Source organism: Podarcis tiliguerta, assembly GCF_965153285.1.
Source record: "Podarcis tiliguerta genome assembly, chromosome: 18".
Lineage (NCBI taxonomy): Eukaryota > Metazoa > Chordata > Lepidosauria > Squamata > Lacertidae > Podarcis > Podarcis tiliguerta.
This window is the reverse complement of record NC_139551.1, coordinates 5,664,154-5,691,050: the sequence shown is the minus strand read 5'-3', so window position 1 is coordinate 5,691,050 and position 26,897 is coordinate 5,664,154. Positions and strand designations below refer to the sequence as shown.

General features: G+C 47.1%; 1 protein-coding gene across 1 annotated transcript; it reads left to right on the top strand.

The window, feature by feature from the left end:
• Positions 1–3,220: 3,220 nt before the first annotated feature.
• LOC310668528 (acidic leucine-rich nuclear phosphoprotein 32 family member D-like) lies at positions 3,221–26,897 on the top strand. Its single transcript, XM_083421916.1, has 7 exons — positions 3,221–3,409; positions 18,273–18,422; positions 18,648–18,770; positions 20,298–20,493; positions 21,676–21,791; positions 23,233–23,269; positions 24,911–26,897. Exons 1-7 carry the CDS (start codon positions 3,356–3,358, stop codon positions 25,000–25,002), a joined length of 768 nt encoding a protein of 255 aa, XP_083278042.1. The 5' UTR covers positions 3,221–3,355; the 3' UTR covers positions 25,003–26,897.

The following is a 26,897-nucleotide window of genomic DNA, read 5'->3' as shown; positions in this document are numbered from 1 at the left end:
GTGTGTTGGGCTTACCTAAAGTTGGCCGAGAAAAGAGCCCAGCTTTGCCCAAGGATTCTGCTAGCAAAAGCCCCCCCCCCCCGGGTTCAATCCTGTAACCCTGGGTATCTACTTGCTGGGTATCTATTTTTTCAGCAGGGGGCCGGTCCACTGTCCCTCAGACCTTGTGGGGGGCCGGACTATATATTGGGGGGGGGGGAATGAACGAATTCCTATGCCCCACAAATAACCCAGAAATGCATTTTAAATAAAAGGACACATTCTACTCATGTAAAAACATGCTGATTCCCAGACTGTCATGCCGGATTGAGAAGGCGATTGGGCCGGATCTGGCCCACAGGCCTTAGGTTGCCTACCCCTGGTCTAATTAATTCATCAGCACTAAAGTCAGTCTGGCATCCTCTAATTAATTTATCAGCACTAAAGTCAGAGATTTTACTTTCTTGGGCTCCATGATCACTGCAGATGGGGACAGCAGCCACGAAATTAAGAGACTCCTGCTTCTTGGGAGGAAAGCAATGGCAAACCTAGACAGCATTTTAAAAAGTAGAGACATCACCTTGCCAACAAAGGTCCGTATAGTAAAAGCTATGGTTTTCCCAGTAGTGATGTATGGAAGTGAGAGCTGGACCATAAAGAAGGCTGATCGCCGAAGAATTGACGCTTTTGAATTATGGTGCTGGAGGAGACTCTTGAGAGTCCCATGGACTGCAAGAAGATCAAACCTCTCCATTCTGAAGGAAACCAGCCCTGAGTGCTCACTGGAAGGACAGATCCTGAAGCTGAGGCACCAAGACTTTGGCCACCTCAGGAGAAGAGAAGACTCCCTGGAAAAGACCCTGATTCTGGGAAAGATGGAGGCACAAGGAGAAGGGGACGACAGAGGACGAGATGGTGGGACAGTGTTCTCGAAGCTACCAGCATGAGTCTGACCAAACTGCGGGAGGCAGTGGAAGACAGGAGTGCCTGGCGTGCTCTGGTCCATGGGGTCACGAAGAGTTGGACACGACTGAACGACTAAACAACAACAACACAAAAGTCAGTCTTGCATCCTCTAGCCTTAGGTTGCCTACCCATGGTGTACTGAAGACAGTACTGAGCTCTTGATGGACCAACAATCAGATTGACTTGGTTGACTCCAGTTTCCTACCCTTAGAATCATAGAATCAGAGAGCTGGAAGGGACCCTGAAGATCATCTAGTCCAACCCCCTGCAAGGCAGGAATATGAGGCTGTCCTTTACGGGGATCGAACCTGCAACCTTGGGGTCATCAGCACGACACTTTAACCAACTGAGCTATTTAAACCAGTCCTTTATTCAGAACCATGAGGTCTAGAACCTTAGTTTATTCTCTTTTTTTAACGAAAATTTTCATGTAGACAAATATACACGAGTTACATAACAAATAAAACAGAAAACGATACAAATGAATAGAAACAATGAAATAAGAAAAGATAAAGAAACAAACATAAACAAATGCAATATATTACACTTACATGACAGATTAAAATATATAACTTCCAATAATTCTCATTATACTTATATTATCTGTATTCCTTGCACAGATTCAAATTATTTTTGTATATAGATATATAATCCACTATTATATTTTAGGTAATTCTTGGTTGCCAGTATCACTCTATTTCTGCAAGTATCTTATTGATGTTCAGTACATTTTAAAGTATTCTTTAAATATTTTCCATTCCCTATATATCTTAGTTTATTCTTTAGTTTTATCCCAACAAGACAGAAGTGCTGTTTCTGGGTGACAGGGGGCAGGCGGGTCCTGAATGGGGTAACTTTGCCCCTGAAGGACCAGGTGCGCAGCCTGGGAGTCATTTTGGAGTCATAGCTGTCCATGGAGGCGCAGGTTAATTCTGTGTCCAGGGCAGCTGTGTACCAGCTCCATCTGGTACACAGGCTGAGACCTTATCTGCCCGCAGACTGTCTGGCCAGAGTGTTGCATGCTCTGGTTATCTCCTGCTTGGACTACTGCAACACGCTCTATGTGGGGCTACCTTTGAAGGTGCCCCGGAAACTACAATTAATCCAGAATGCGGCAGCTAGACTGGGGACTGGGAGTGGCCGCCGAGACCACATAACACCGGTTCTGAGAGATCTGCATTGGCTCCCAGGACGTTTCTGAGCACAATTCAAAGTGTAGGTGCTGACCTTTGAAGCCTTAAACGGCCTCGGCCCCGTAGACCTGAAGAAGCGTCTCCCCATTGTCCAGTAAAGCTACAGGGAACCAGGCAGAGGGCCTTCTCAGTAGTGGCACCCGCCCTGTGGAACACCCTCCCATCAAGGAGATGAGTAAACATGCAACCTTTATAAGACATCTAAAGGAAGGTAAACGGCGTTTCCGTGCGCTGCACTGGTTCGCCAGAAGCGGCTTAGTCCTGCTGGCCACATGACCCGGAAGCTGAACGCCGGCTCCCTCGGCCAATAAAGCGAGATGAGCGCCGCAACCCCAGAGTCGGCCACGACTGGACCTAATGGTCAGGGGTCCCTTTACCTTTAATAAAAAAAAAAGTTTAGTGTTTTATTATGTTTTCATATCTGTTTGAAGCCACCCAGAGTAGCTGCGTTGCCCAAGTCAGATGGGCAGGGTACTACTAATAATAATACCAATAATATTCTTTCTAACAGTGATAGGATTTTTAAATTATTATTATTAGAGGGGGTTTTGAGCAGAAACCCTGGGGAAATGAGTTACATTACCCTTGTTTAAATTAAATAATTGTTGTTGTTTTTTTGGTTGGGGAGGGCTGGGACAGATATATACACCCAATTCCTGAGCCAAAACTCCACCTATGTCTGTAATCAATAAAGTTTGAGGCCATTTTTAATCCAGATCATTGTCTGCTTGAGTTTATTCATCCAATCTTACATTTCGCCACAGTTGGGGTGAGGGTAGAACGCTGCAACTGGGCTCTAAATAATTTAAAAAAATGAACTTCGTGGTGAGTCCCCCCACGTTTTAAAAAAGCACCGGTCATTATCATTAGCGGTATTCGCATGACCAATCCATTGTGTTCATTCATTTTCCCGTTGAAAGGAAAACGCGCCCTCGAACGAAGGCGCCGCGCGGCCAGCAGAGGACGCTGCCCGGTGAGTTCCTCTGAGGCGGGCGCGTCGCAGCGGCAATTCTCCGGCGCCAGGGGGCGCTTCTCCCGGCTCCGTCGGCTCCCCCCCCCTCCGCCCGCCTCCCTTTTGTTGCCTGGGGTGCCTGGCTGCTATATAAGCGGCGGCGGGGAGGAGCCCGCAGCTCGCTGCTCCCGTCCGCGCGGCCGCCTGCTGCTGTTGCTCTTCGCCTGAGACTCGCCTCGCCGCGCGGAGACGTCGCCCGGCCGCCATGGAGATGAAGAAACGGCTCAACCTGGAGCTGCGGAACAAGAAGCCAGCCGAGGTGAGTCTTCCCTCCTTCCCCCGGCCCAGGCCCGGCTGCCTTCCCCCGCCTCCGGCCCGCTTCGCGCACACGTGTGCGCGGCCGACATGTTGGAGACGCGCGCCGCGCTCCTGGGCGCACGGAAACCCATCCTCGCCTTGCAGTTTTTGGAGTGCACTTTTCCCCATTTCTTCTCATTTCTCCGCGCCTTCTTCCTTTCCTCCACGATCCTTTACATCCCTGCCTCTTGGAGAGAAAAGGGGGGGGCTTGACCTATTTTTTGGCGACCCCTTTTAAGAACCCCCCCCCCAAAAAAACCCCAACAGCAACACATGCGCCGCTTTGCCATTCGCCTCTCCAAAAGTGTGTTTTTACGCACAAGATAAGTTTTAGGGGGTTCTTGGAACAGGCGGGTTTAAAAATAAAATAATCAAATTGGGATCTGTTTTTTGGGGGGAGGGGGGTCCTGTCCCGCCCCTTGACCCATGTGTTTTGTAAATTTTCTAAGTGGGGGGGGGGGGAATCTGGTTTCCCTTACATTCTTAACGCTTGCTTGGGGGCTTGAACCGAGGCCTACTTGGCTACTTCCCACGCCTAGTTGAGGGTTTTTTTTTAATGGGGGGGTGAATTGCTTGTTTTTTTTTCGGGGACGGGGGGAGAGAAAGAGAGCGCTCGGTGAGTGGGGTAGTTATGTGGCCGCGGGGGGGGGGTGGCTTAAAAAATATTCCCACCCCAGGAATGTTGGAGAAGGCATTTGAATGTTTTCCGGAAAGGTGGAGCGGAACAACACCCCCACCCCAAAGGGAGAAAGAAATGCCCTGTAGGCCTTGGACCGCCCCCCCCCCATCGTGGGTCAGAGTTGTGACTTGTGATTTCCCCCGGCTTCGTTTGTAAGGGCTCGCTTTAGCCGGTCTATAAATGATGCGTAACTAAAGCGCACATGGTGTGGGGTTTTTGTGGTGTGTTTTTAAATGCAATCTTGGGTCGGGGGAGGCCCGGAAGGATGGCGGCAGTTTCCTCCCTACGGCACTCCCCCCCCTCCATAAACCGCTTCCTTGCGCCCTCCCAAAAGCACAATTCTTCTCTTTCCCGCCCCCCCCCGCCAGCTGCGCACGTGGAAACGCGTTTACTAAAAAAAAACCACAGGCGATTATATATGTGTTACATATATAACTATTGGTGCTGGGAGGAGGGCGATCAGTGAGGGAAGAGTTTGTTTCCCACCCGCTTAATTCCCTCCTCCTAACCCCCCCCCCCCCCCATTTTACCACCTCGTGGAGTGGGAGGAGAAAAACCCACAGTGGAGCTTTTGAGAGCGCAGAGGAGAGGAGGGGGGTTTGGCGCTGGGTGGCTGCGCGCCTCGCCAAAGAAGGCGCTGCTTTGTAAAAAAAAAAAAGGGGGGGTTGAGATTAAAATCTCAAGAGTTCCCCCCCCCCTCTTGGTTTTGGGAGAGAAGCAGAAAGGGAAAGGAAGGGGATGTTGCGGGGGGGGGGGGCGGCGGAATGGATGCATGCCGAGCCGCGTCCACGTGTAGCTTTTTTTTGGAGGTGGGGGGAGGGATGGGGACTAGGTCAGGCAGGCGGATGGAGAGGCCAAGGCGGAGCAAGGGGGCCTTTTATGGTTTGGGGGTTTAAAGGGTCATCCAAGATGGTTTAGCAGCAGGGGGGGAGCGTGGCTTGGGCTGAATGAAAGGCGGGGTGGGGGGAGAGGGCGGTGATACACACACACACACACACACACACACGAACCAATTGAATTTACGGTTGCACCCAGGAGCTGGAAGATAGAGCCTTGACCCTGACTTGGACGGGGGGGGGGGGGTCTGAAACTGCTGTTGGAAGTCTTGCAGAACACACACAAACACACAATCTGTGTGTGTGTGTGTGTGTGTGTGTGTTTAGGCTTTCTGGTCCATTTTTTGCAATGCTTTTGCACGGCTTGCACCCAGGAGCCAAGCTGACCTTTCTTACTGAGGGTTGCTGGCTGCAGTTTGGATCAGCCTCATTTTGGGGGTGCGTTTTGTGTATTGGGGGGCGGGGGCTTGCCAGGTGTGGACACTGGTCCTCTGCTGTTGGTTTCCAGGCGCCTGGCTTCCTGTGTGTGTGGCTGCCATTGTGGGGGTTAAGCCTTGGCGCCCCCCCCCTCTTTTGGGAGGAGTCAGGACTGCCTCCTCCACTACTGATAGCTTGGGCAGTATCATGGCTCCCCCAGCAAGGAACTCTGGGAATTGTAGTTCTGTGAGGGAAGGACTATAAACAGGCACCTCTAGGGGAATCTTGTTTGGAGTTTCCGATCATTGTACCTGTGTTTAAGAATAATTTCAGCGTGTTTCACGTAGAAAACACCCTCCCTTAAAAATTAAAAAGAGCCACGCTTAACTACGTAAAACGTGAGTCAGGTCATTGTCTGCATTGGATAGTAGCAGCTCTCCAGCTGAGAGCTTTCTGCATGCCTAGCAGGTGTACTGGGGGGTCTTCTGCACTCCAAGCAGTTGTTCTGCCACTGAGAACCTATGTATTCATCACATTGTTGAGACAGGGCGATGGGGGGGCAGCCTCTCTATTTGGTGTTAGAAACTCCCGATTTTTAAGCTAGTCTCCAAACTTGCACCTTAGACCTAGCTTATGGTTGCCACAATGGAATGACTAGGTGTCTGTTTTTTTCATTTTTGCGGTGAACTTTATTATTACCCTTATTAATTATTTTGGTTTTATATTCTGCTTTTATATTTTAAAAGGGGAGGGCTGTCTCTAGGCGGTTTACAACACATTAAAACGTCCAGTCAAATGATCTGGAATGAAACAAGTTCAGGCTTCAAGGAAAACATTTCAGACCCTTCTCTTCCGTAGATGATGAGTCTCTGTCCTCAAGGAGCTTGCAGTTTAAAATAGGCAATGGGGGGGGAGAATGAGAGAAAATTGCAGTGGGTTGCATCCAACTAAATTATAACCGTTGCAATTAGTGGCTCTGAATTAAAAAGGCAGTTTAATTTCAAGCGGGTCTGCTCTGAGTAGGACTAACAACCCATTGTGTTTGCTTCAAATGCTATAGATGGTGGTGGTAATAATAATAATAATAATATACTATTTATATGCCAATCTGGCTTCTGGTCCTGCAAGCTAGGGATGATGGGAGTTGTAGTCCAAAAACAGCTGGAGACCCAAGTTTGGGAAACTCCAACCTAGAACGTTTCAGGTGTGTGGAATTCTCCCCCCAGTAAGTTGGGTTAGCAATGACCTTGGCTGTTCCATCTGTGAAATGGGGATAAGGATAGGGCTCGCTCATAACATTTGTGGCTGGGTCAAGATGGAAACCAGTGTCTACTCGGCTTAGCCTCATTCTTTTTCCCCCTGCCTCGAAAGTGCCTAAGGCACTATTGGTCAAAAGGTGACACCGTAAATTCGGGGCCAGTCTGAATTGGTGCGGGCTTTTAAGTTACCAAGAGCTCTTTTATTGGGCGGGACGAGAGGGGAATGAGCTTTAGCAGATGAGGACACGGCAAATATTTTTCTTGGCAGGGGTCTGACACAAGTAGGGTTTCCGGAACGGCCTTGACGGTTGTGGAGTACAACCCCCCCCCCCAATCAGCTTTGGCGGTATATGGCTGGGCTGACCAGCAGCGTTAGAAATTAGCCATGTGCATTTTTGCGACTGGCAATGGTCCGATTGTGACCACGCGGAGATCTCCACCTAGCAAATCCCCCCAGCTTCCTTTTCCCCCCAATTTTATTAGTTTTCATAATATTATAAACAAACAAACACACAAGACAAAGAAACATAAATCGTAGCCTTATTGAAAATTACAGTTATTAACTTTGTTAAGTGACTTCCCCGCTTCCCCCTTGGTTGAATTTCATTGCATGTCCTTTTAACGGTTTTCCAAATCCCAATTTTTATGAAATTTAACTTAATCCTTAACATCCTTAGATCTTCACCTTATGGAATTAAACATATTAATTCATCACTTAACATAAATAAAATACTAAGCCCACTAAGTATCTGCAAGCTATTTTTAGTTAGTTTAACTTGACAAATTTTACTAAATAATCATTAATTTTCTTCCACTCTTCCTGATACTCCTCCTCCTGGTCGCGGACTCTTCCGGTGAGGTCGGCTAGCTCCGAAAAATCCATCATCTTCATCTGCAATTCTTCTACTGTTGATAATTCTTGGGTTTTCCACTTTTTAGCAAACAAAATACGAGCAGCAGTTCTGGCATACAAAAATAATTTAACATCTTTCTTGGGCTATTCCAAACCTGTTACTCCAAGAAGAAAGGCCTCTGGTTTCTTTATAAATGTATATTTCAACATTTTTTTCCAATTCGTTATAAATCTTTTCCCAGAAGTCTTTCACCTGGGAGATTTCCACCTAGCAAATCTCTCCAGCTTTCTTAAGCAGGTCAGTAGAAGAGCTTATTTGTTGCCCAAATCTCCCACCTTTTTCTCCAAAGAGTCCATGGTTCACACACCCCTCCCCTCAGTTAATCCGTACAACGACTCTGCGAGGTAGATCAAGAGGTTGTGGCTGACTCCAAGGACACCCAGGGAGCTTGAGTTGTTATTCGAACCCTGATCTCCCAGGTCCCGGTCTATGACACTCTAACCACTATCCCACCCTGCCTTCCTAGAGGCCTCCTGCTATGGGGCAGCTCTATAAATTGAGTACCGTATTTTTTGCTCTATAAGACTCACTTTTCCCCTCCCAAAAAGTAAGGGGAAATGTGTGTGCGTCTTATGGAGCGAATGCAGGCTGCGCAGCTATCCCAGAAGCCAGAACAGCAAGAGGGATTGCTGCTTTCGCTGTGCAGCGATCCCTCTTGTTGTTCTGGCTTCTGAGATTCAGAATATATTTTTTTCTTGTTTTCCTCCTCCAAAAACTAGGTGCGTCTTGTGGTCTGGTGCATCTTATAGAGCGAAAAATACGGTGCGTAGTAAATAAATAGGGGGAGAGTTAAATGTCCCTTAGAGAAGGATCTGAAATACAGTGGTACCTCGGGTTACAGACGCTTCAGGTTGCAGACTCCGCTAACCCAGAAATATTACCTCAGGTTAAGACCTTTGCTTCAGGATGAGAACAGAAATTGTGGCGCGGCGGCAGCAGGAGGCCCCAAAGTGGTGCTTCAGGTTAAAACAGTTTCAGGTTAAGAACGGACCTCCGGAACAAATTAAGTACTTAACCCGAGGTACCACTGTATATTCCTTGAAGCTGGCATTTGGTTTATTGGAGGTGTTAATGTGTTGAAAAACCGCTTTGAGGTTTTTTTCTTTAAAATATAAAGCCGTCTAGAAATTAATAATAATAATAAAGTTTCATTGGAAAAGGCACCTCGATATTCCACTTACTTTAACCTAGGAGTAAGGTGCCATTTGGCAATGAGCTTAAACAGATGTACCTTGGTTGTCAAACGCCTTGCGATTCAAATGTTTTGGTTCCCGAATGCCGCAAACCCGGAAGTGGATGTTCTGGTTTGTGAATGTTCTTTGGAACCTGAACGTCCGACGGGGCTTCCACAGCTTCTGATTGGCTTCCTGCAGCCAATCAGAAGCCGCGCTTTGATTTCTGAGCGTTTTGGAAGTCGAAAGGACTTCCGGAGTGGATTCCATTGAAGAACCAAGGTATATCTGTGTTTCTAACAGTGCTGACTGGGGCTCACAGGAGTCATCGCCCGAAAACTTTCAGGGCGCTGTTCTAGAGCAGGGTTTTCCAAACTTGGGTCTCCAGCTAGTTTTGGACTACAATTCCTTTTTAAAAAAATTGTATTAAGGCGTTCCATAATAAATTACAATAAAAAACCGCAATTCTAAACAGCAGCAAAGGGGAAGGAGGGAGAATACAAAGTCCTCTTTCGCAGGTAAACGTTAATTTTTCCCGCGCAGAGAGGGATGATAGCTCAGCCTGCTGGAGCCTGAGACTCTTAATCTCAAGGTATTGGGTTCGAGATCTTGCAGAAAAGATTCCTGCATTGCAAGAGGTTAGACTTGAGGACCTCCGGGGTGCCTTCCAGCTCTTGTTATACTATGAAGCTTCCACCTGAGGGTTGCCCTTTGTTCCCCAGCTTCATCCTGGGACGCGGGTGGCGCTGTGGTCTAAACCCCTGAGCCGCTTGGGCTTTCCGATCAGAAGGTCGGCGGTTCGAATCCCCGCAACGGTGTGAGCTCCCGTTGCTCGGTCCCTGCTCCTGCCAACCTAGCAGTTCGAAAGTACACCAGTGCAAGTAGATAAATAGGTACCGCTCCAGCGGGAAGGTAAACGGTGTTTCCATGCACTCTGGTTTCCGTCACAGCAGTGGCGTAGCGTAGGGGGGGCCGGCCGCAACATCTGGGGGGGGCGCTCGCACTCGCAGCTCTCTGCCCCTACCTGGCTCACTCACTCTCTCTCACTGCAGTGCTGGCTGTGCGAATCCGATCCAAGCCGCCGGGTCGCCGCCCACTGTGGAGGGGAGGGTGCCAGGCGTGCGGTGCGGAGAGAGAGCGAGGGACTATCTGGGGGAGGGACAGTGCAGCGGGGGGGGGGGGCGCAAATTACTTGCCTTGCCCCGGGTTAGGGGGCGCAAATTACTTGCCTTGCCCCGGGTGCTGACAACCCACGCTATGCCACTGTGTCACAGTGAGCTCCCGTTGCTCTGTCCCAGCTCCTGCCAACCTAGCAGTTCGAAAGCACACCAGTGCAAGTAGATAAATAGGTACCACTGCAGCAGGAAGGTAAACGGCGTTTCCGTGCGCTCTGGTTTCCGTCACAGTGTCCCGTTGCGCCAGAAGCAGTTTAGTCCTGCTGGCCACATGACCCGGAAAGCTGTCTGCGGACAAACGCCAGCTCCCTTGGCCTGAAAGTGAGATGAGCGCCGCAACCCCAGAGTCGCCTTTGGCTGGTCTCAACCGTCCGGGGTCCTTTACCTTTTGCCATCCTGGGAGATCTTCCTTTCCCTTTCTCTCAAACAGGGTCTTTCATCTGCATCTCCTTAACCCACACAAAATGCAAAGGACCAGAGCAGAGCAGGAAGGGGAAAGGAGCAAAAAGGAAAAAGAATTTCCACTGCTCCTACTAGCTAGGGATGATGCGAGTTGGGGCTCCCACAAGCTTGGAAAATGCTGTTCCAGAGCTTTGCTACGCTGTCTCCCCTGAACCCTTTGCTTTGCTTTATAAAGGTAAAGGTAAAGGTACCCCTGCCCGTACGGGCCAGTCTTGACAGACTCTAGGGTTGTGCGCCCATATCACTCAAAGAGGCCGAGGGCCAGCGCTGTCCAGAGACACTTCCGGGTCACGTGGCCAGCGTGACATCGCTGCTCTGGCGAGCCAGCGCAGCACACGGAACGCCGTTTACCTTCCCGCTAGTAAGCGGTCCCTATTTATCTACTTGCACCCAGGGGTGCTTTTGAACTGCTGGGTTGGCAGGCGCTGGGGCCGAACAACGGGAGCGCACCCCGCCGCGGGGATTCGAACCGCCGACCTTTCGATCGGCAAGCCCTAGGCGCTGAGGCTTTTACCCACAGCGCCACCCACGCCCCGCTTTGCTTTATACCAGGGTGGATAAAAACCAGTGATTAAAAAATAATAATCAAAAAATTGGATGTTTTTGATTTTAATTGGATTTTTACAATGCAAAATGCTTTGGGAGGAAAAATGTTTCTAAGGATATTGTTACATTATACTCCAGAGGCTATTCAACAGGAAATAAGGATTTGTTTTAAGTTTTTTATGTGTGCTAAAACTCAAGTCTTAAGTTGTTGCTGTTTTTAATTGTTTAACCACATCGGTTAAGAAACATGGATACATATGTTGTAATGTTACTGTTTTAGTTAAATAAGTTGCTTAAATGGTTATTTTTTTCCTCCTTCCAGTAAAGAACTGCAGAAAAGTTGTCCAAATATAAACGGCTAACTTGCTAAACTTTACGTAATTATGTATTCCTAATAGTATAACCAAATTGATAATATCACTGTTAAAGAAAGGACTCTGAAAAATTATTGTTCCAAAAATGAAACCTTTATCTGTTTGTAAATATTAAGATTATACCAGTGAGAATGAGTCTTTCTGTAAGAAAGTGATTTAAATCAAGTCTAGCGATTTAAATTGGTTTGATTTAAATCAAAACCACTCTGCTTTTTACAGTCCTGCGCTCCAGGCCGCCTTCGCATGGCGCTAGTCCCTAGTGTGGCAAAGCAGCGAATGGGAACTGCATACAATTGAGCCGTTCGCAGTAGGGTGGAATAGATTTAAATCATTTGATTATACCGTTAGAAGTACATGGACAGATAATTATGAAATTATGGTGAGGTTTAATAAGTTAACCGTTTATATTTGGACAACTTTTCTGCTGTGCTTTATTGGAGGGAGAAAAATGAATCATTTCCTTAATAACAATTTTAACAGTTACAGAAGCTTCACGTTACAGACTCTGCTAACCCAGAAATAGTGCTTCAGGTTAAGAACTTTGCTTCAGGATAAGAACAGAAATCATGCTCCAGCGGCAGCAGGAGGCCCCATTAGCTAAAGTGGTGCTTCAGGTTTCAGTTCAGCCACGTCAGTTAACAAATATGGATAGATATGCTATACAGTGGTACCTTGGGCTAAGAACTTAATTTGTTCTGGAGGTCTGTTCTTAACCTGAAACTGTTCTTAACCTGAAGCACCACTTTAGCTAATGGGGCCTCCTGCTGCTGTCGCGCCGCCGGAGCACGATTTCTGTTCTCATCCTGAAGCAAAGTTCTTAACCTGAGGTACTATTTCTGGGTTAGCGAAGTCTGTAACCTGAAGCGTATGTAACCCGAGGTACCACTGTAGTTGCTTTGGAATACGGTAATCAGGCATCCACACAACATGACCGGTCCAACCAAGTTGGGCTGCATCAATAGGAGTATAGCATCTAGATCAAGGGAAGTAATAGTGCCACTGTCTTCTGCTCTGGTCAGACCTCACCTGGAGTACTGTGTCCAGTTCTGGGCACCACAGTTCAAGAAGGACACTGACAAACTGGAACGTGTCCAGAGAAGGGCAACCAAAATGGTCAAAGGCCTGGAAACGATGCCTTATGAGGAACGGCTAAGGGAGCTGGGCATGTTTAGCCTGGAGAAGAGGAGGTTAAGGGGTGATATGATAGCCATGTTCCAATATAGAAAAGGATGTCACCTAGAGGAGGGAGAAAGGTTGTTTTCTGCTGCTCCAGAGAAGCGGACACGGAGCAATGGATCCAAACTACAAGAAAGAAGATTCCACCTAAACATTAGGAAGAACTTCCTGACAGTAAGAGCTGTTTGACAGTGGAATTTGCTGCCAAGGAGTGTGGTGGAGTCTCCTTCTTTGGAGGTCTTTAAGCAGAGGCTTGACAACCATATGTCAGGAGTGCTCTGATGGTGTTTCCTGCTTGGCAGGGGGTTGGACTCGATGGCCCTTGTGGTCTCTTCCAACTCTAGGATTCTATGATTCTATGAAATGCTTTGAGAGATTGGTGATGTTGCCATCATAGGGTGCTGGCTTCCTTAACCCAAGTCCTCCCTTTCCCCGATCTCGACGTTTGGTTCGTTGTATCCGGACGGCTGCACCTTCTATTGGGTTTGAAGCAGGCGGAAAACCAGCTTGGTTTTCGCAGTGCAAAGAATCCGGCTGCTTCTCGCGCCGTCTGCTAACGCAGCCGGTTCGGCGGCATTGCTGCTGGCCAGGATTAGGTCACTCAGCCGTGATACCGCACAGCTGACTCACCCAGGCTTTGGGGCTGCTGCTGCGGAAGCTGTGCTCCTGCCAAAATTGGGCTGCGCCGAGTCTGTCCGCAAAGCCTGGTCTTCGCTGACCCGCAAAGCAATACCAGGGTGTTGAGTGTTTTCCCAGCGAGCAATTTGTTTCCTTTTTGTCAAAAAGCGGCAGGGTGAGACGCCAGATTTCAGTAAGGACAGAGAAATCTGCCTTACGTTGGTCCATCTAATTCAGGGGTCAGCAACCTTTTTCAGCCATGGGCCGGTCCACCGTCCCTCAGACCTTGTGGAGGGGAGATACCGTATTTTTCGCTCTATAAGATGCACCAGACCACAAGACGCACCTAGTTTTTGGAGGAGGAAAACAAGAAAAAAAATATTCTGAATCTCAGAAGCCAGAACAGCAAGAGGGATCGCTGCGCAGTGAAAGCAGCAATCCCTCTTGCTGTTCTGGCTTCTGGGATAGCTGCGCAGCCTGCATTCGCTCCATAAGACGCGCACACATTTCCCCTTACTTTTTAGGAGGGAAAAAGGGAGTCTTATAGAGCAAAAAATACGGTATATCTCAAATTGGTTTGCAGCACATGAAAACACCTAATACAGGGGTCAGCAAACGTTTTCAGCAGGGGGCCGGTCCACTGTCCCTCAGACCTTGTGGGGGGCGGGAATGAACGAATTCCTATGCCCCACAAATAACCCAGAGATGCATTTCAAATAAAAGGGCACATTCTACTCATTTCAAATCACGCTGATTCCCAGACCGTTCGTGGGCTGGATTTAGAAGGCGATTGGGCCGGATCCAGCCCCCAGGCCTTAGTTTGCCTAAAGGTAAAGGGACCCCTGACCATTCGTGGGCTGTCGTGGCCGACTCTGGGGTTGTGGCGCTCATCTCGCTTTACTGGCCGAGGGAGCCGGCGTACAGCTTCCGGGTCATGACTAAGCCACTTCTGGCAAACCTAGTTTGCCTACCCATGATCTAATACAGTGCTACCTTGTGTTACAGATGCTTCAGGTTACATACTCTGCTAACCCAGAAACAGTACCTCGGGTTCAGAACTTTGCTTCAAGATGAGAACAGAAATTGTGCTCCGGCAGCACAGCAGCAGCAGGAGGCCCCATTAGCTAAAGTGGTGCTTCAGGTTAAGAACAGTTTCAGGTTAAGTCTGGAGGGCCGAAGTTAAGGAAGCCTGAGCTAATATAACCAAATAAATAAAGAAAACTCAAGCTTCTGTGAAAATATTTTAGATCATTCTCTAAGTGACATTCTTACTTTTCCCATGCTGATTGACCCACTTAATTTATAGAAAAACTGAAGCAACACGTGGCTAATAATTTTCTAACAACTTAATTTATAGAGCTGCCCAATAGCAGGAGGACTCTAGGAAGCCAGTGGGGTGTCAGGGTTAAAATGTCGGGCCTGGAAAGATCTGACGGCCTCGGTCCTGTATACCTGAAGGAGCGTCTCCACCCCCATCGTTCTGCCCGGACACTGAGGTCCAGCGCTGAGGGCCTTCTGGCGGTTCCCTCACTGCGAGAGGCCAAGTTGCAGGGAACCAGGCAGAGTGCCTTCTCGGTGGTGGCGCCCTCCCTGTGGAACTCCCTCCCACCAGATGTCAAGGAGAAAAATAACCACCAAACTTTTAGAAGACATCTGAAGGCAGCCCTATTTAGGGAAGCTTTTAATGTTTAAAAGGTTATTGTATTTTAGTGTTTTATTGGAAGCCGCCCAGAGTGGCTGGGGAAACCCAGCCAGATGGGCAAGGTATAAATAATAAATTGTTGTTGTTGTTGTTGGGACTACAACTCCCATCATCCCTGACCACTGGTCCTGTTAGCTAGGGGTGATGGGAGTTGTAGTCCCAAAACATCTGGAGGGCGAGAGGCCAAGTTACAGGGAACCAGGCAGAGGGCCTTCTCGGTAGTGGCGCCCGCCCTATGGAACGCCCTCCCATCAGATGTCAAAGCGATAAACAACTACCTGACATTCAGAAGACACCTGAAGGCAGCCCTGTTCAGGGAAGTTTTTAATCTGTGACATTTTAGTGTATTTTTCATCTTTGTTGGAAACCGCCCAGAGTGGCTGGGGAAACCCAGCCAGATGGGCGGGGTACAAATAATAAATTATTATGATTATGATGATGATGATGATGATGATTATTCCTCAGTGGGTTATGCAAACTGCAATTCTGAACTGGGCACTGGGAATCAGCCCCCAAAAGTTTGGGTACCACCGCTCTAGAGGATGCCAGACTGACTTTAGTGCTGATTAATTAATTAGACCAGGGGTAGGCAACCCAAGGCCTGTGGGCCAGATCCGGCCCAATCGCCTTATCGATCCGGCCTGACAGTCCGGGAATTAGCGTGTTTTTATATGAGTAGAATGTGTGCTTTTATTTAAAATGCATCTCTGGGTTATTTGTGGGGCATACGAATTCGTTCATCCCCCCCCCCAAATATAGCCTGGCCCCCCACAAGGTCTGAGGGACAGTGGACCGGCCCCCTGCTGAAAAAGTTTGCTGACCCCTGTATTAGGTGTTTTTATGGGCTTCAGACCACTTTGAGATATATCTCTCCGCCCTGGCTTTAAAATACAAAACAGCTTAGAAATGAAATAAATACTAATAAATTTCTTTTTTTTTAATTTTAAAGTTTTTTATTTATACAACAAGAAAGACAAACAAACAAAAAACACAAATACCAAATTATACACAAATTACAAAAATAACCATAAACCCATAATATTCTTAGCAAACAATAAAACATCTATTGGTCTTAACACTAAAGACCCAACCTCCCTTCTATTACATACTTCAAATTCATATTACTTATTGCCAATACACACTTTTATCATAACTAAACTTATTCTTAATATATCTAATTTCTTATATCTACCTTGCAACTATTACTGAAGTTCCTCGAATGCTGCAACTATGCAATTATGAAATAAATACTAATAAATTTCATTGAGAAAGAGAATGCCACGCAGACACTCCGCTGTGGGGACCTGCAGCCTAGCTTTAAGCTGCCGTTTGGCCTACATATCTTGAGTTCACAACACTTGAGCCCCGTTAATTGTGCATTTCTTCAAACTCCAATTAAAACTATTACAAAGCCTGTGCATTGGGAGAGAAACTCTCTCTGCAATGTTTGATAATCGGCTTAAAAACGAGAGTGGGGGGAGGGCCTTAGAACCGCTGCGTGTTTTCTGGGAGTATTTTTAAAGCCCTTTTAAAAAAAAATAGTCGTTTTGCATTTGGAAATGGCTGTTGCTTCTTTAACTACGTTGCCAGAGTCCTTTTGCGGCTCGCGGCCACCAGATGGCTCTGTGAGCTTGGCTGAAAATATATTCCCGAACAAATGAAAAACTTTTCTGGAGATTGATGGGTTGGGGTTAGCAAATTTCTCTTTTTTTGCCGGGGGGGGGGGGACAGACAGGTTTGGTACAGAGTCCCCCAGTCCCTGATCCTGTTTCATTTGCTGATGCTGCTCTTCTTAAACGCCCAAAATCTTTTTTTAAGCGTGTGTTTTATCTGTGACCCTTAACGACCGTCCTGTGAGGTGGTCCCTCCCGTTTACCCTCGTAATTAAACAGGAGTCCTGTTTAATTACACATAAGAAAACCGGAGGCAAAGCAAATCTCGCCTTTCCAAAGGTCATATATACAGTGGTACCTTGAGTTAAGTACTTAATTTGTTCCGGAGGTCTGTACTTAACCTGAAACTGTTCTTAAACCTGAATCACCACTTTAGCTAATGGGGCCTCCTGCTGCTGCTGCCGTGCCGCCGGAGCACGATTTCTGTTCTCATCCTGAAGCAAAGTTCTTAACCCGAGGTACTATTTCTGGGTTAGCGGAGTCTGTAACCTGAAGCGTATGTAACCCGAGGTACCACTGTACTAGTAAGAGCTTTCATGCTGCCTGAGGATGCTTAACCAAGGATACCTTTCATATGTTAGGATAGCTCAGGGGCTCCCTTTGAAGGTGACCCGAAAACGACAACAACGACAGCAAAGACCCGAGCCATCTCTGGTGGCGAAGAGCTGGGGATGAAATCAAGGCCACTGGGTCTTTTTCAGAAATTGTGCCTAGAAGACCAGGGTTCGAATCTTTTCCTGTGTGACCTTGTGCCATTGCAATCCAGGAATATGCAGGAATATTTAAAAAAAGCCGAACATTTTGGAAGCTGAACAAACTCTGTTCGACTTCTGAGGTGCGACTCTAGGTGCTCAAACCTAATCCTTTCTGCAAGTCCGTTCCAAAACCAAAGCGTTCCAAAACCAAGGTGCGCTTTCCCATAGAAAGTAATACAAAACAGATTAATCCGTTCCAGACATGAATTTTACTATCTAATGAGACCATTGATCCATAAAATGAAAGCAATAAGCAATGTACTGCGGTCACACAATCAGTAGCTGAACTGGGTTCCACACAGTCACACACACAAAAAGAGCCACAAAACCGCAAAATAAATAGCGAAAACAGACAGACCTCAGCGTAACGCTCAAAACGGAGCACTTCCGGGTTTGCAGTACAGTGGTGCCTCGCAAGACGAAATTAATTCGTTCTGCGAGTCTCTTCGTCTAGCGGTTTTTTCATCTTGCGAAGCAACCCTATTAGCCTCACAAGACGGAAAACCCGCTAGACGAAAGGGTTTTCCGTTTTGGAGGTGCTTCGCAGGACGAATTTGCTATGGGCTTGCTTCGCAAGACGAAAATGTCTTGCGAGTCTTGAGATTTTTTTTCGCCCCCCACCCCCTTTTGCTAAGCCGCTAATAGCCTTTTAGCAGCTAATCCGCTAATCCCTTAAGCCTTTAATAGCCGCTAAGCCGCTAATAGCGCTAATCCGCTAATGGGCTTGCTTCGCAAGACGAAAAAACTGCTAGACAAAGAGACTCACGGAACGGATTATTTTCGTCTTGCGAGGCACCACTGTAATTTGATCATTCCTGTCCGAAAGCAGGTCCCGAACCGTTGATAGTGTAGACATCAGCCTATTGAGTTGTAAGGGCTCTAATAATGGTCTTCTGGCATAAATGCCAAAATCACAAGATTCAGGTTCCTGTTTACTACCTTTGCAGAGACGCTCTGATTCCAGGGGAATGAGCTAACTTCCTCTCACTATCATTGAGGGAAACATATTAAATCTGGCTAACGTAAGCATCCTGCACAATTTAAATCATTTTGCAATTCTTCCCCAGGTGAAGGAGTTGGTACTGGACAACTGCCGCTCCGACGACGGCAAGATCGGAGGGCTCTCCTCTGACTTTGAAAACCTCGAATTCCTCAGTATGATCAACGTCAACCTCCTGTCAGTCGCCAACCTCCCAAAACTCAATAAACTGCGCAAGGTAAGCAACAGGACGCTGGCGTAAAGCTAAAGGGATCCTTCTAGGAACTGCCATCTTCCCTATAAGACAGGGGTGCCCAAACTTTTTTTCAGAGAGGGCCAGGTTGGATGAAGTGAAGATGCGTGAGGGCCGAACTGTTGTTGTTGTTGAGGTTTTTTTAAGGATTTGAGCCCCAAGAAATAAACTGCGAAGCCTGAAGCTTTTCTGTTTTCCCCCCCTCCGTAGCTGGAGCTGAGCGACAATAGGATTTCCGGCGGCTTGGAAGTCCTTGCCGAAAAAACTCCAAACTTGACGCACTTGAATCTTAGCGGGAACAAAATCAAGGATATAAACACTTTGGAGCCGCTGGTGAGTTAAACACTCTTAGAATCATAGAATCATAGAGTTGGAAGAGACCACAAGGGCCATCGAGTCCAACCCCCTGCCAAGCAGGAAACACCGTCAGAGCACTCCTGACATATGGTTGTCAAGCCTCTGCTTAAAGACCTCCAAAGAAGGAGACTCCACCACACTCCTTGGCAGCAAATTCCACTGTCGAACAGCTCTTACTGTCAGGAAGTTCTTCCTAATGTTTAGGTGGAATCTTCTTCCTTGTAGTTTGGATCCATTGCTCCGTGTCCGCTTCTCTGGAGCAGCAGAAAACAACCTTTCTCCCTCCTCTATGTGACATCTTTTTATATATTTGAGCATGGCTATCATATCACCCCTTAACCTCCTCTTCTCCAGGCTAAACATGCCCAGCTCCCTTAGCCGTTCCTCATAAGGCATCGTTTCCAGGCCTTTGACCATTTTGGTTGCCCTCCTCTGCCCTCCTCTTCTCAAAGGGCTGGAGGAAACTATCTATCATCTATCTATCTATCTATATCTATCTATCTATCATCTATCTATCTATATTTGTGTGTTTCCTCTTTTGGCGGAGTCACCTCTCTCCTCTCCCCTTTTCTTCCTAGGCGGTGCGCCCCTTTTTTCATCCTCAAATTCTGAGGTGCTTTTATTCTCTCCTGCCAGAATTTAGCTGCTGCTGCTTTGCTTTGTAACCCAAAGTCAAGTACATAGTCCTCATGGTTTGCAAAGAACTGCACGGTTGTGGTTTGGTGGGAGCGCGAGGCCTCAAAGCCTTGAATTGGCAGGGGGGTTGGTTAGGGTCTTGGGCTTGTAGCCATCTGGGTCCTGTTTCTCGGAGTAGACTCATTGAAATCAATGGACATAATGTGCCAGAATTAGACGTTTGAGTGGCCTTGCCTAGACAAAAGCAAGGTTTTTGAAAATCATTTATTTTATTTTGACTAAGTAAAAATCATGAATAAAAATGCGCTCCCCACCACCAAGACAGTTCCATTGTAACTTATCCAGCCCCCCCAAATTTCAACACCTCTTGCGATGGTTTGACTCCTTTCAGTTTTAACAGTACAAAAACACCTTCCATATCTCCTCAGAATCATTTCTTCTGCATATTCCCCGTCTTACCTTAATTACACATGTTAAAAGCTTCTGCGTTTTGTTATTTTAAACATTTTTCCCGGTTCATTATATATCTCCCAGAAAGCTTTCACCACCTTAACACATCTGCCACATATGATAAAAGGTACCTTCAATTTCTTTACATCAGGAGTTGTTTTTTTCCCCTGCTGCAAAAAAACATTTATTTTTAAATTAATTTTACATACCGTTGCTAATCTGAAGGTGGTGGTTTGCAAAACGTGGTTTATGCACACTTTAAAATTTGTCCCAGTGACAAACCTGTGCCGTTGAGCAAAGGGGTCAGCCATTTTGCTGCAGCGTTCTGTGCTGACTGCAGCTCCCGGCTCTGATTTGCGGGGACGGGGGGGGTCATGCGATTATCGTTCGCCCGGTTCACCTCCAGAATCTCCACAGAAAAAGCTGTCTCACCTACGAAGTTTGGACCTCTTCAACTGCGAAGTGACGACACTCATCAGCTACCGGGACAGCATTTTCACCCTCCTCCCGCAACTCACTTACCTAGACGGCTTTGACACGAACGACAAAGAGGCGCCGGACTCCGACCCGGAAGTGGACGGGCTGGAAGACGAGTACGACGAGAATGGGGAAGGTGAGACTGTGGGAAGGGCTTTTTGGAAATCAAATGCGCCGTACGCTCCAATGCATCGTGGATTTTCCCTTTCCTTTCATCAACTTCCAGCCCTATCTCCCACAGTGGTTTTTTATTTATTATTATTTCTTCCCCATTTCCTGCGCCCTAAATTCCGTCCCTTATACCAGGCACCCCCAAACTCAGCCCTCCATATGTTTTGGGACTACAACTCCCATCATCCCAAGCTAACTGGACCAGTGGTCGGGGGATGATGGGCATTGTGGTCCCAAAACATCTGGAGGGCCGAGTCTGGGGATGCCTGCCTTATATACCATAACAGTACAATGATCTCTCTTTTTTGAAATATTTTTTATTTGTTTCTACCAATACAATTTTACCATCACTTTAGTAGAAATATGATAAGGACCTAAGTATAGATAAATATTAAGATTTTTGATGGTAAAATAAGGTTAAAATAATTAAGACAACTAAATGATAGAAAGCAGTGGAAGATGAAAAGGATTTGCTGTTTTAATTATTAACTGGAATACAAAAATGGGAGGAGTTGTGTTGACGTATTGTTTTTTTGCTTTTTTTGATGTATTGTTTTTTAGTTTTCTTTTTATTGTCTTTTTCCTCCCCCCCCCCGTAATTATAAAACCCTTAATAAATATTTAAAAAATAAATAAATACAATTTTACCATCAATCAGTTAATATAATCATCCCTTGAGATTTTCTGGATCTCTTGACTTAACACCGTCCCCTATGTGGTTCCTCGTGACAATGTTTATAACTACAGATCCATTCTCCAAATTTCCTTTTTCCAAGTCATCCATAGTTTTCGTTACATTACAGGTGAGTCTTAGAGTCCAGCTCAAGTTTAAATTTGCTTACAGTGGTCTCCTAAATACATTTTTTTTTTAATTCCCATTATTTTTCAAAGTTCTTATCTCTCCCGTTAGCTTTGCCATAACAGTACAATAATCTCTTAATTCCTTCCGTTGATCCTAGTTCAATAAACTGCTCAATCGTCTTTTTGGAACTTCTGAATCGATTATCCCTGGGAGAAAAAGCTCCACACAAATCGGGGTTGTTGTCGTTGTTTCTTACTTGCTGTGGTGGGGAAAATCCTTCCTCTATCCTTTTTGGATCTCTCGTGGAATATATATATATATATATTTCTTCTGCTCCTTCCCCAGAAGGCGAAGAGGAAGAGGAAGAAGACGAAGAAGAACTCGACGAGGATGCAGTCGACGACGAGGAGGATGAAGAAGATCTGGATGGGGAGGAGGAAGAGGACGGGGTTGACGATGAAGTAAGTTTGCAAGGCGGCTTTCCTTCCCTCCCCCCCCCCCCCCCCCCGCTTCTAACTTCGCATTTTCCAGAGCGGTTAGAACAAAGGGTGCTATGTTCAGTAACAGCATCCCTCCCCCAGAGACAGAGGAAAAAGAGATTTGTTTTGCAGGTAGCTGATCCTTCTGATGGGGAGGAAACTGCCTTGCAGAAAGCCAAGCCATTTAAATAATCACAATAATATTCTTTTCCTCTGTACCTAGGCGAGCCTACTTAACCCTGAGATCAAATGCATGCTCTTACCATATTCTAAAGGGGGACGCAAGATTCTGGTCCTCATTGTTGTGGTTGAAGAGCTGGTTTCAAATAGGGGCGCTGTACCTCAATTTTATCCGCGGCGCCTCTCCAGCGCTTTAGAGACAAGGCTCAGGGTTGTGGGGTTGTTGGTTTTTTAAGACATAGGCAACTCTCAGCTTGGCACTGGGTATATGTTTCAGGGACGTTGCGCAAAGCTGTAATCGTAGGCTTTTAGAGTTGGAAGGGACTGAGGGTCCTCTCACCTTTCACCCAAGGTTATAATAATTATTATTAATAATAATAATATTTTATTTATACCCCGCCCATCTGGATGGGCTTCCCCAGCCACTCTGGGCGGCTTCCCAAAAAAATATTAAAATACTGTAATACATCAAACATTAAAAGCTTCCCTAAACAGGGCTGCCTTCAGATGTCTTCTAAAAGTCAGATAGTTGTTTATTTCCTTGACATCTGGTGGGAGGGCGTTCCACAGGGCGGGTGCCACCACCGAGAAGGCCCTCTGCCTGGTTCCCTGTAACTTGGCTTCTCACAGGGAGGGAACCGCCAGAAGGCCCTCGGAGCTGGACCTCAGTGTCCAGGCAGAACGATGGGAGTGGAGACGCTCCTTCAGGTATACTGGACTGAGGCCGTTTAGGGGCTCAAAACCCACAAACCTGAGTTTAAAAGTCCCATGGGGTCTGTTGTGGGTGGGATGGTGTAAACAGATTTCCCTCAGAGTGGAATGCTCTCCTCAGAGAGACACTCATTTCATGTCTTTAGGTGCCAGGCAAAAAACATTCCTCTTTACCCATTAAATCAGGGGTGCCCAGATTAAATCGGGAGCCAGATTAGGCCCCCGAAACAGACTTTGGACATGCCTGCATAAATAAACTGTGTACTGTGAAAGTGTGGGGCAGAGGGCTGTTTTTAACTATTATTCTTTTGCCTGCCTGTCAGTATCCTCCTTCATGTTTTTATTTAACCATTATTGATGTTCCGTCATGTGCTTTTAATGTTGCACGCTGCCCTGTGATCTTTCGATGGCGGGAGCTTTATCAATTGAATTAATAATAGCTGAACGCGCACAGGTTAAATTTGTGAGAGTTGCGAGCTGTGTCCCCTTCTTGGGTTTGAGGTAAAAGCTTTTGCTCCTCTCTTGACTTCAGGAGGAAGAGGAAGGCGAGGATGACGATGAAGACGAAGGTGAGCCTTTTTAAATCAGCGCTCCGGTCTCTGAGGGGTGGCGAAGAGGTGGCAAGCCTTTTCCTCCCAAAGGATAGTTGATCCAAGGGCTATTGAGGTTATTTATGTACAGTGGTGCCTCGCAAGACGAAATTAATCCGTTCCGCGAGTCTCTTCGTCTAGCGGTTTTTTCGTCTTGCGAAGCAACCCTATTAGCGGTTTAGCGGCTATTAGCGGCTGTTAAAGGCTTAAGGGATTAGCGGATTAGCTGCTAAAAGGCTATTAGCATCTTAGCGGCTTAGAAAAAGGGGGTGGGGAGTGAAAAAAACCCTCAAGAACCGCAAGACATTTTCGTCTTGCGAAGCAAGCCCATAGGGAAATTCGTCCTGTGAAGCACCTCTGAAAACGGAAAACCCTTTCGTCTAGCGGGTTTTCTGCCTTCAAGGCATTCGTCTTGCGGGGCACCACTGTATGCTACTACTGCGGCCCGTGTTTTGTTAGCCCAAAAATGGAAAACGAGCGAGGTCCCAACTAAAGAGGAATGGAAACTGATGGAATATGCGCAGTTTGCAGACCTAACATTGAATAAGAGAACAAGAAGAACATAAGTTTAGAGAAGAAATCGTTTATGGAATATACGGGGGGGGGATTGTGTACACTTGAAAACGTGGGCAGCGTTAAGATAAATTCAACAGTGTAAATAAGTTTTGATGGAATACCGAATGGTATAATTTGTGTAAAATTCGCAGGATATGCAGAATGAACCACGGAAAGAGAAGGGAAGCCATTATTCATTTAAACAACCTTAAAATATCAGTCTAAATGGTAAAACAGAAAGTTTAATAAAAATATATTTTTCAAAAAGATAATCTGAGGGCTGGTTAGGCATGGGCTTTTAAATCCCAGGTCCTCAGTCTGAATACTCTTGTAGCTCTGAGCAAACCTCCTATCTCCCAACCTTCTGTCTGTATCTCAGATTGCACTAGCCTACCTTACAGGGGGGACGCGGGTGGCGCTGTGGGTTAAACCACAGAGCCTAGGGCTTGCCGATCAGAAGGTTGGCGGTTCGAATCCCCGCGACGGAGTGAGCTCCCGTTGCTCGGTCCCTGCTCCTGCAAACCTAGCAGTTCGAAAGCACACCAGTGCAAGTAGATAAATAGGCACCGCTCCGGCAGGAAGGTAAACGGCGTTTTCATGTGCTGCTCTGGTTTGCCAGCAGCGGCTTAGTCATGCTGGCCACATGACCCGGAAGCTGTATGCCAGCTCCCTTGGGCAATAAAGCAAGATGAGCGCCGCAACCCCAGAGTTGGCCGCGACTGGACCTAATGGTCAGGGATCCCTTTACCTTTTTACCTTACAAGGTTGGCGTGCGGAATGCACCCGTGAAAATGCACAGAGCGTCACTCGGCTGGTTTTTAAGTCAGCTGCGATGGATGCAGAAGTTAAAACATCAGGAGATTAAAATTACCCCAGCTTCCTAAAAGGCTTGTCTATAATATTTTCAGCAGCTGCCTTCTTGATTTCAATAGGCAGTGAGTTCCATTGTTTATTCCCAGCCTTTTTCTTACAAATACAGAACAAAGAAATAATTTTGACAGGGGTGGACATTGCTGTTTGTTTTTAAATATGTGTGTTTTTTCTCTCCCCCCCCAAAAAAAAAAGATCTCCCTCAGGGCGAGAAGCGGAAACGAGAGATTGAGGACGAAGGGGAAGACGACCCCGACGACGATGATGACGACGACGAAGACGACTGACCGGCTCCTCTTCCTCGTAGCCAGACGATCCGTTTTTTTACGGACTGTGACTTTCCTGGCCCCTGCTGTTCCGCAAGTGAGACTGTGACGACAAATTTCTTCTCTCCCCTTCCTCTCCCGCTCCTGTGGGCCCCCCCACCCACCCGCACTCTGACCCCCGGCCCCCCACAGTTGCTTCCGGGCCCACCAACCCCTTTGTATCGCTGCGACATCCACAGTATATTTTTTTAAAATGTAGAATACAGTTGAGGTGTTTCAGGAGACGTCGTTGAGTGGCTTTCTCCTCCCCCCCCCCCAGAAAATGCGCACAGTTTTTCTCCTCTCCCCCCCCCCCCAAGTACCCCTTCAACTCCTCTCCTGTTTTGGGGTATTTTGTGACCAAAGGCTTCGCGAATCGGATGGTGCGCCGGACAAACTCGTTTTCGCTCTTCTTCCACACCACTTGCCCCCCCCCCAAAAAAAACCACAAGTTCTCTGCTCTGCCACTAGGGGGCAGGACTGGGTGGGGGACACCCCCTCCCACAGGCGGCAGTTTTGGAATCTGGGTGCAGTGATGACGACGGCGATGAATTCTCCAGCTGTGGCAGATTCCCAGACCACTCAGGATGCTGTTCCATTTTTCCAACTGTATTATTCCCCCCCCCCCCCAAGAAAAAAGCCTCTTTTCTAAGCTAGCTGATCTGCGGTCGGCCCAACACTTTTTCTTTTGGGGGGGCTTTCTTCGGATGTGGTGTGTCCCTGTAAACCCCCCCCCCAACCGTTCTCCGATATTCTTTCCCCAGTTGGGTTGACTTGAGTTACCTAAGACCTGCTGGCAGAATTCCTTATTATTTGCTCAGATTTCCAATTTAATTTGAGGGGGTTCCATGCTCCCCGATGGAGGGCTGCCGTATTATTTTGGGGCTCACCCCCCCCCCCCGTGGGGGCTTGAATCCCAACCCCCGCTCCTTAACTTGCTTTATCCTTAACAAGGCGAGTGCTTTAGAAGAAAAACAGAGCCGGCGTCTTCCTGACTCCTGTTTATTTTTTTTATTTTCTCCTTCCCTCCTCCCCGGTTTTGGGGATTCCACCTGAGGCTTCTAACTTGTAAGGGCTGCACAAAAACATGACAGTAATGGGAGGGAGAGGAGAAGAATGAACGAAGAGCGAAGCGAAATTGTGCTGCCCAATCATATATAACGTTCCGTTTGTCCGCATCTGTGTCCGCAGATGGCGATATTTCATTGCCAAGCCCAGTTGCAGTCCAGAAACTCTTTTTTTTCTTTGTCTCTCTTCTTCGAGGGAATCGCGGCAGCATGCAACAAGTGGGGTGGGGGCCAGTCTCAGGGTCCCGGCTTTCGGGGTTGGGGAGACGACGGCTGCACATCTGGGCACGGCGCTGGGGCCTAGGAATGAGGTTGGCGATAAAAATCCTACAAGATTGGGGGGGGGGGAGAGATAGGTTCTTCCCTACTGAATCCCAGATCTTTGCTTGGGGGGGGGCGGAATAGCTGGATTGCTGGAGATTCTGGCATTCAGCATCTTGTCCCAGGGCAGGTGACATCATCTTCTTTTTGCTGCCCCCCCCCCCAAAAAACCCCACCACCACCACCACAAATTTAATTCTCTTAATTTGTGTTTCCATCTTCCGCGGGATAGCCTGCCTGCCCCCACTTCACAACAGAACGTGGTTTTTCTGAGTTTTAAGATATTAGCCCTCGTTCCAAAGCAGGCCTTATGATGTGGTCAAAAGCTAAACCCAGAAATGAAGATTCCTCTCTCCTTTTTTTGTTGTGCGTGCGGTTTTTTGTTTTGTTCTTTCTGGGGTTTTCCGGTCCTTTTTTTATATATCTCCTTTTTGTTAAGAGAAATTTGAATAAGACTTTTAATAAAAGACTTCGGTTTTTAAAAACCAA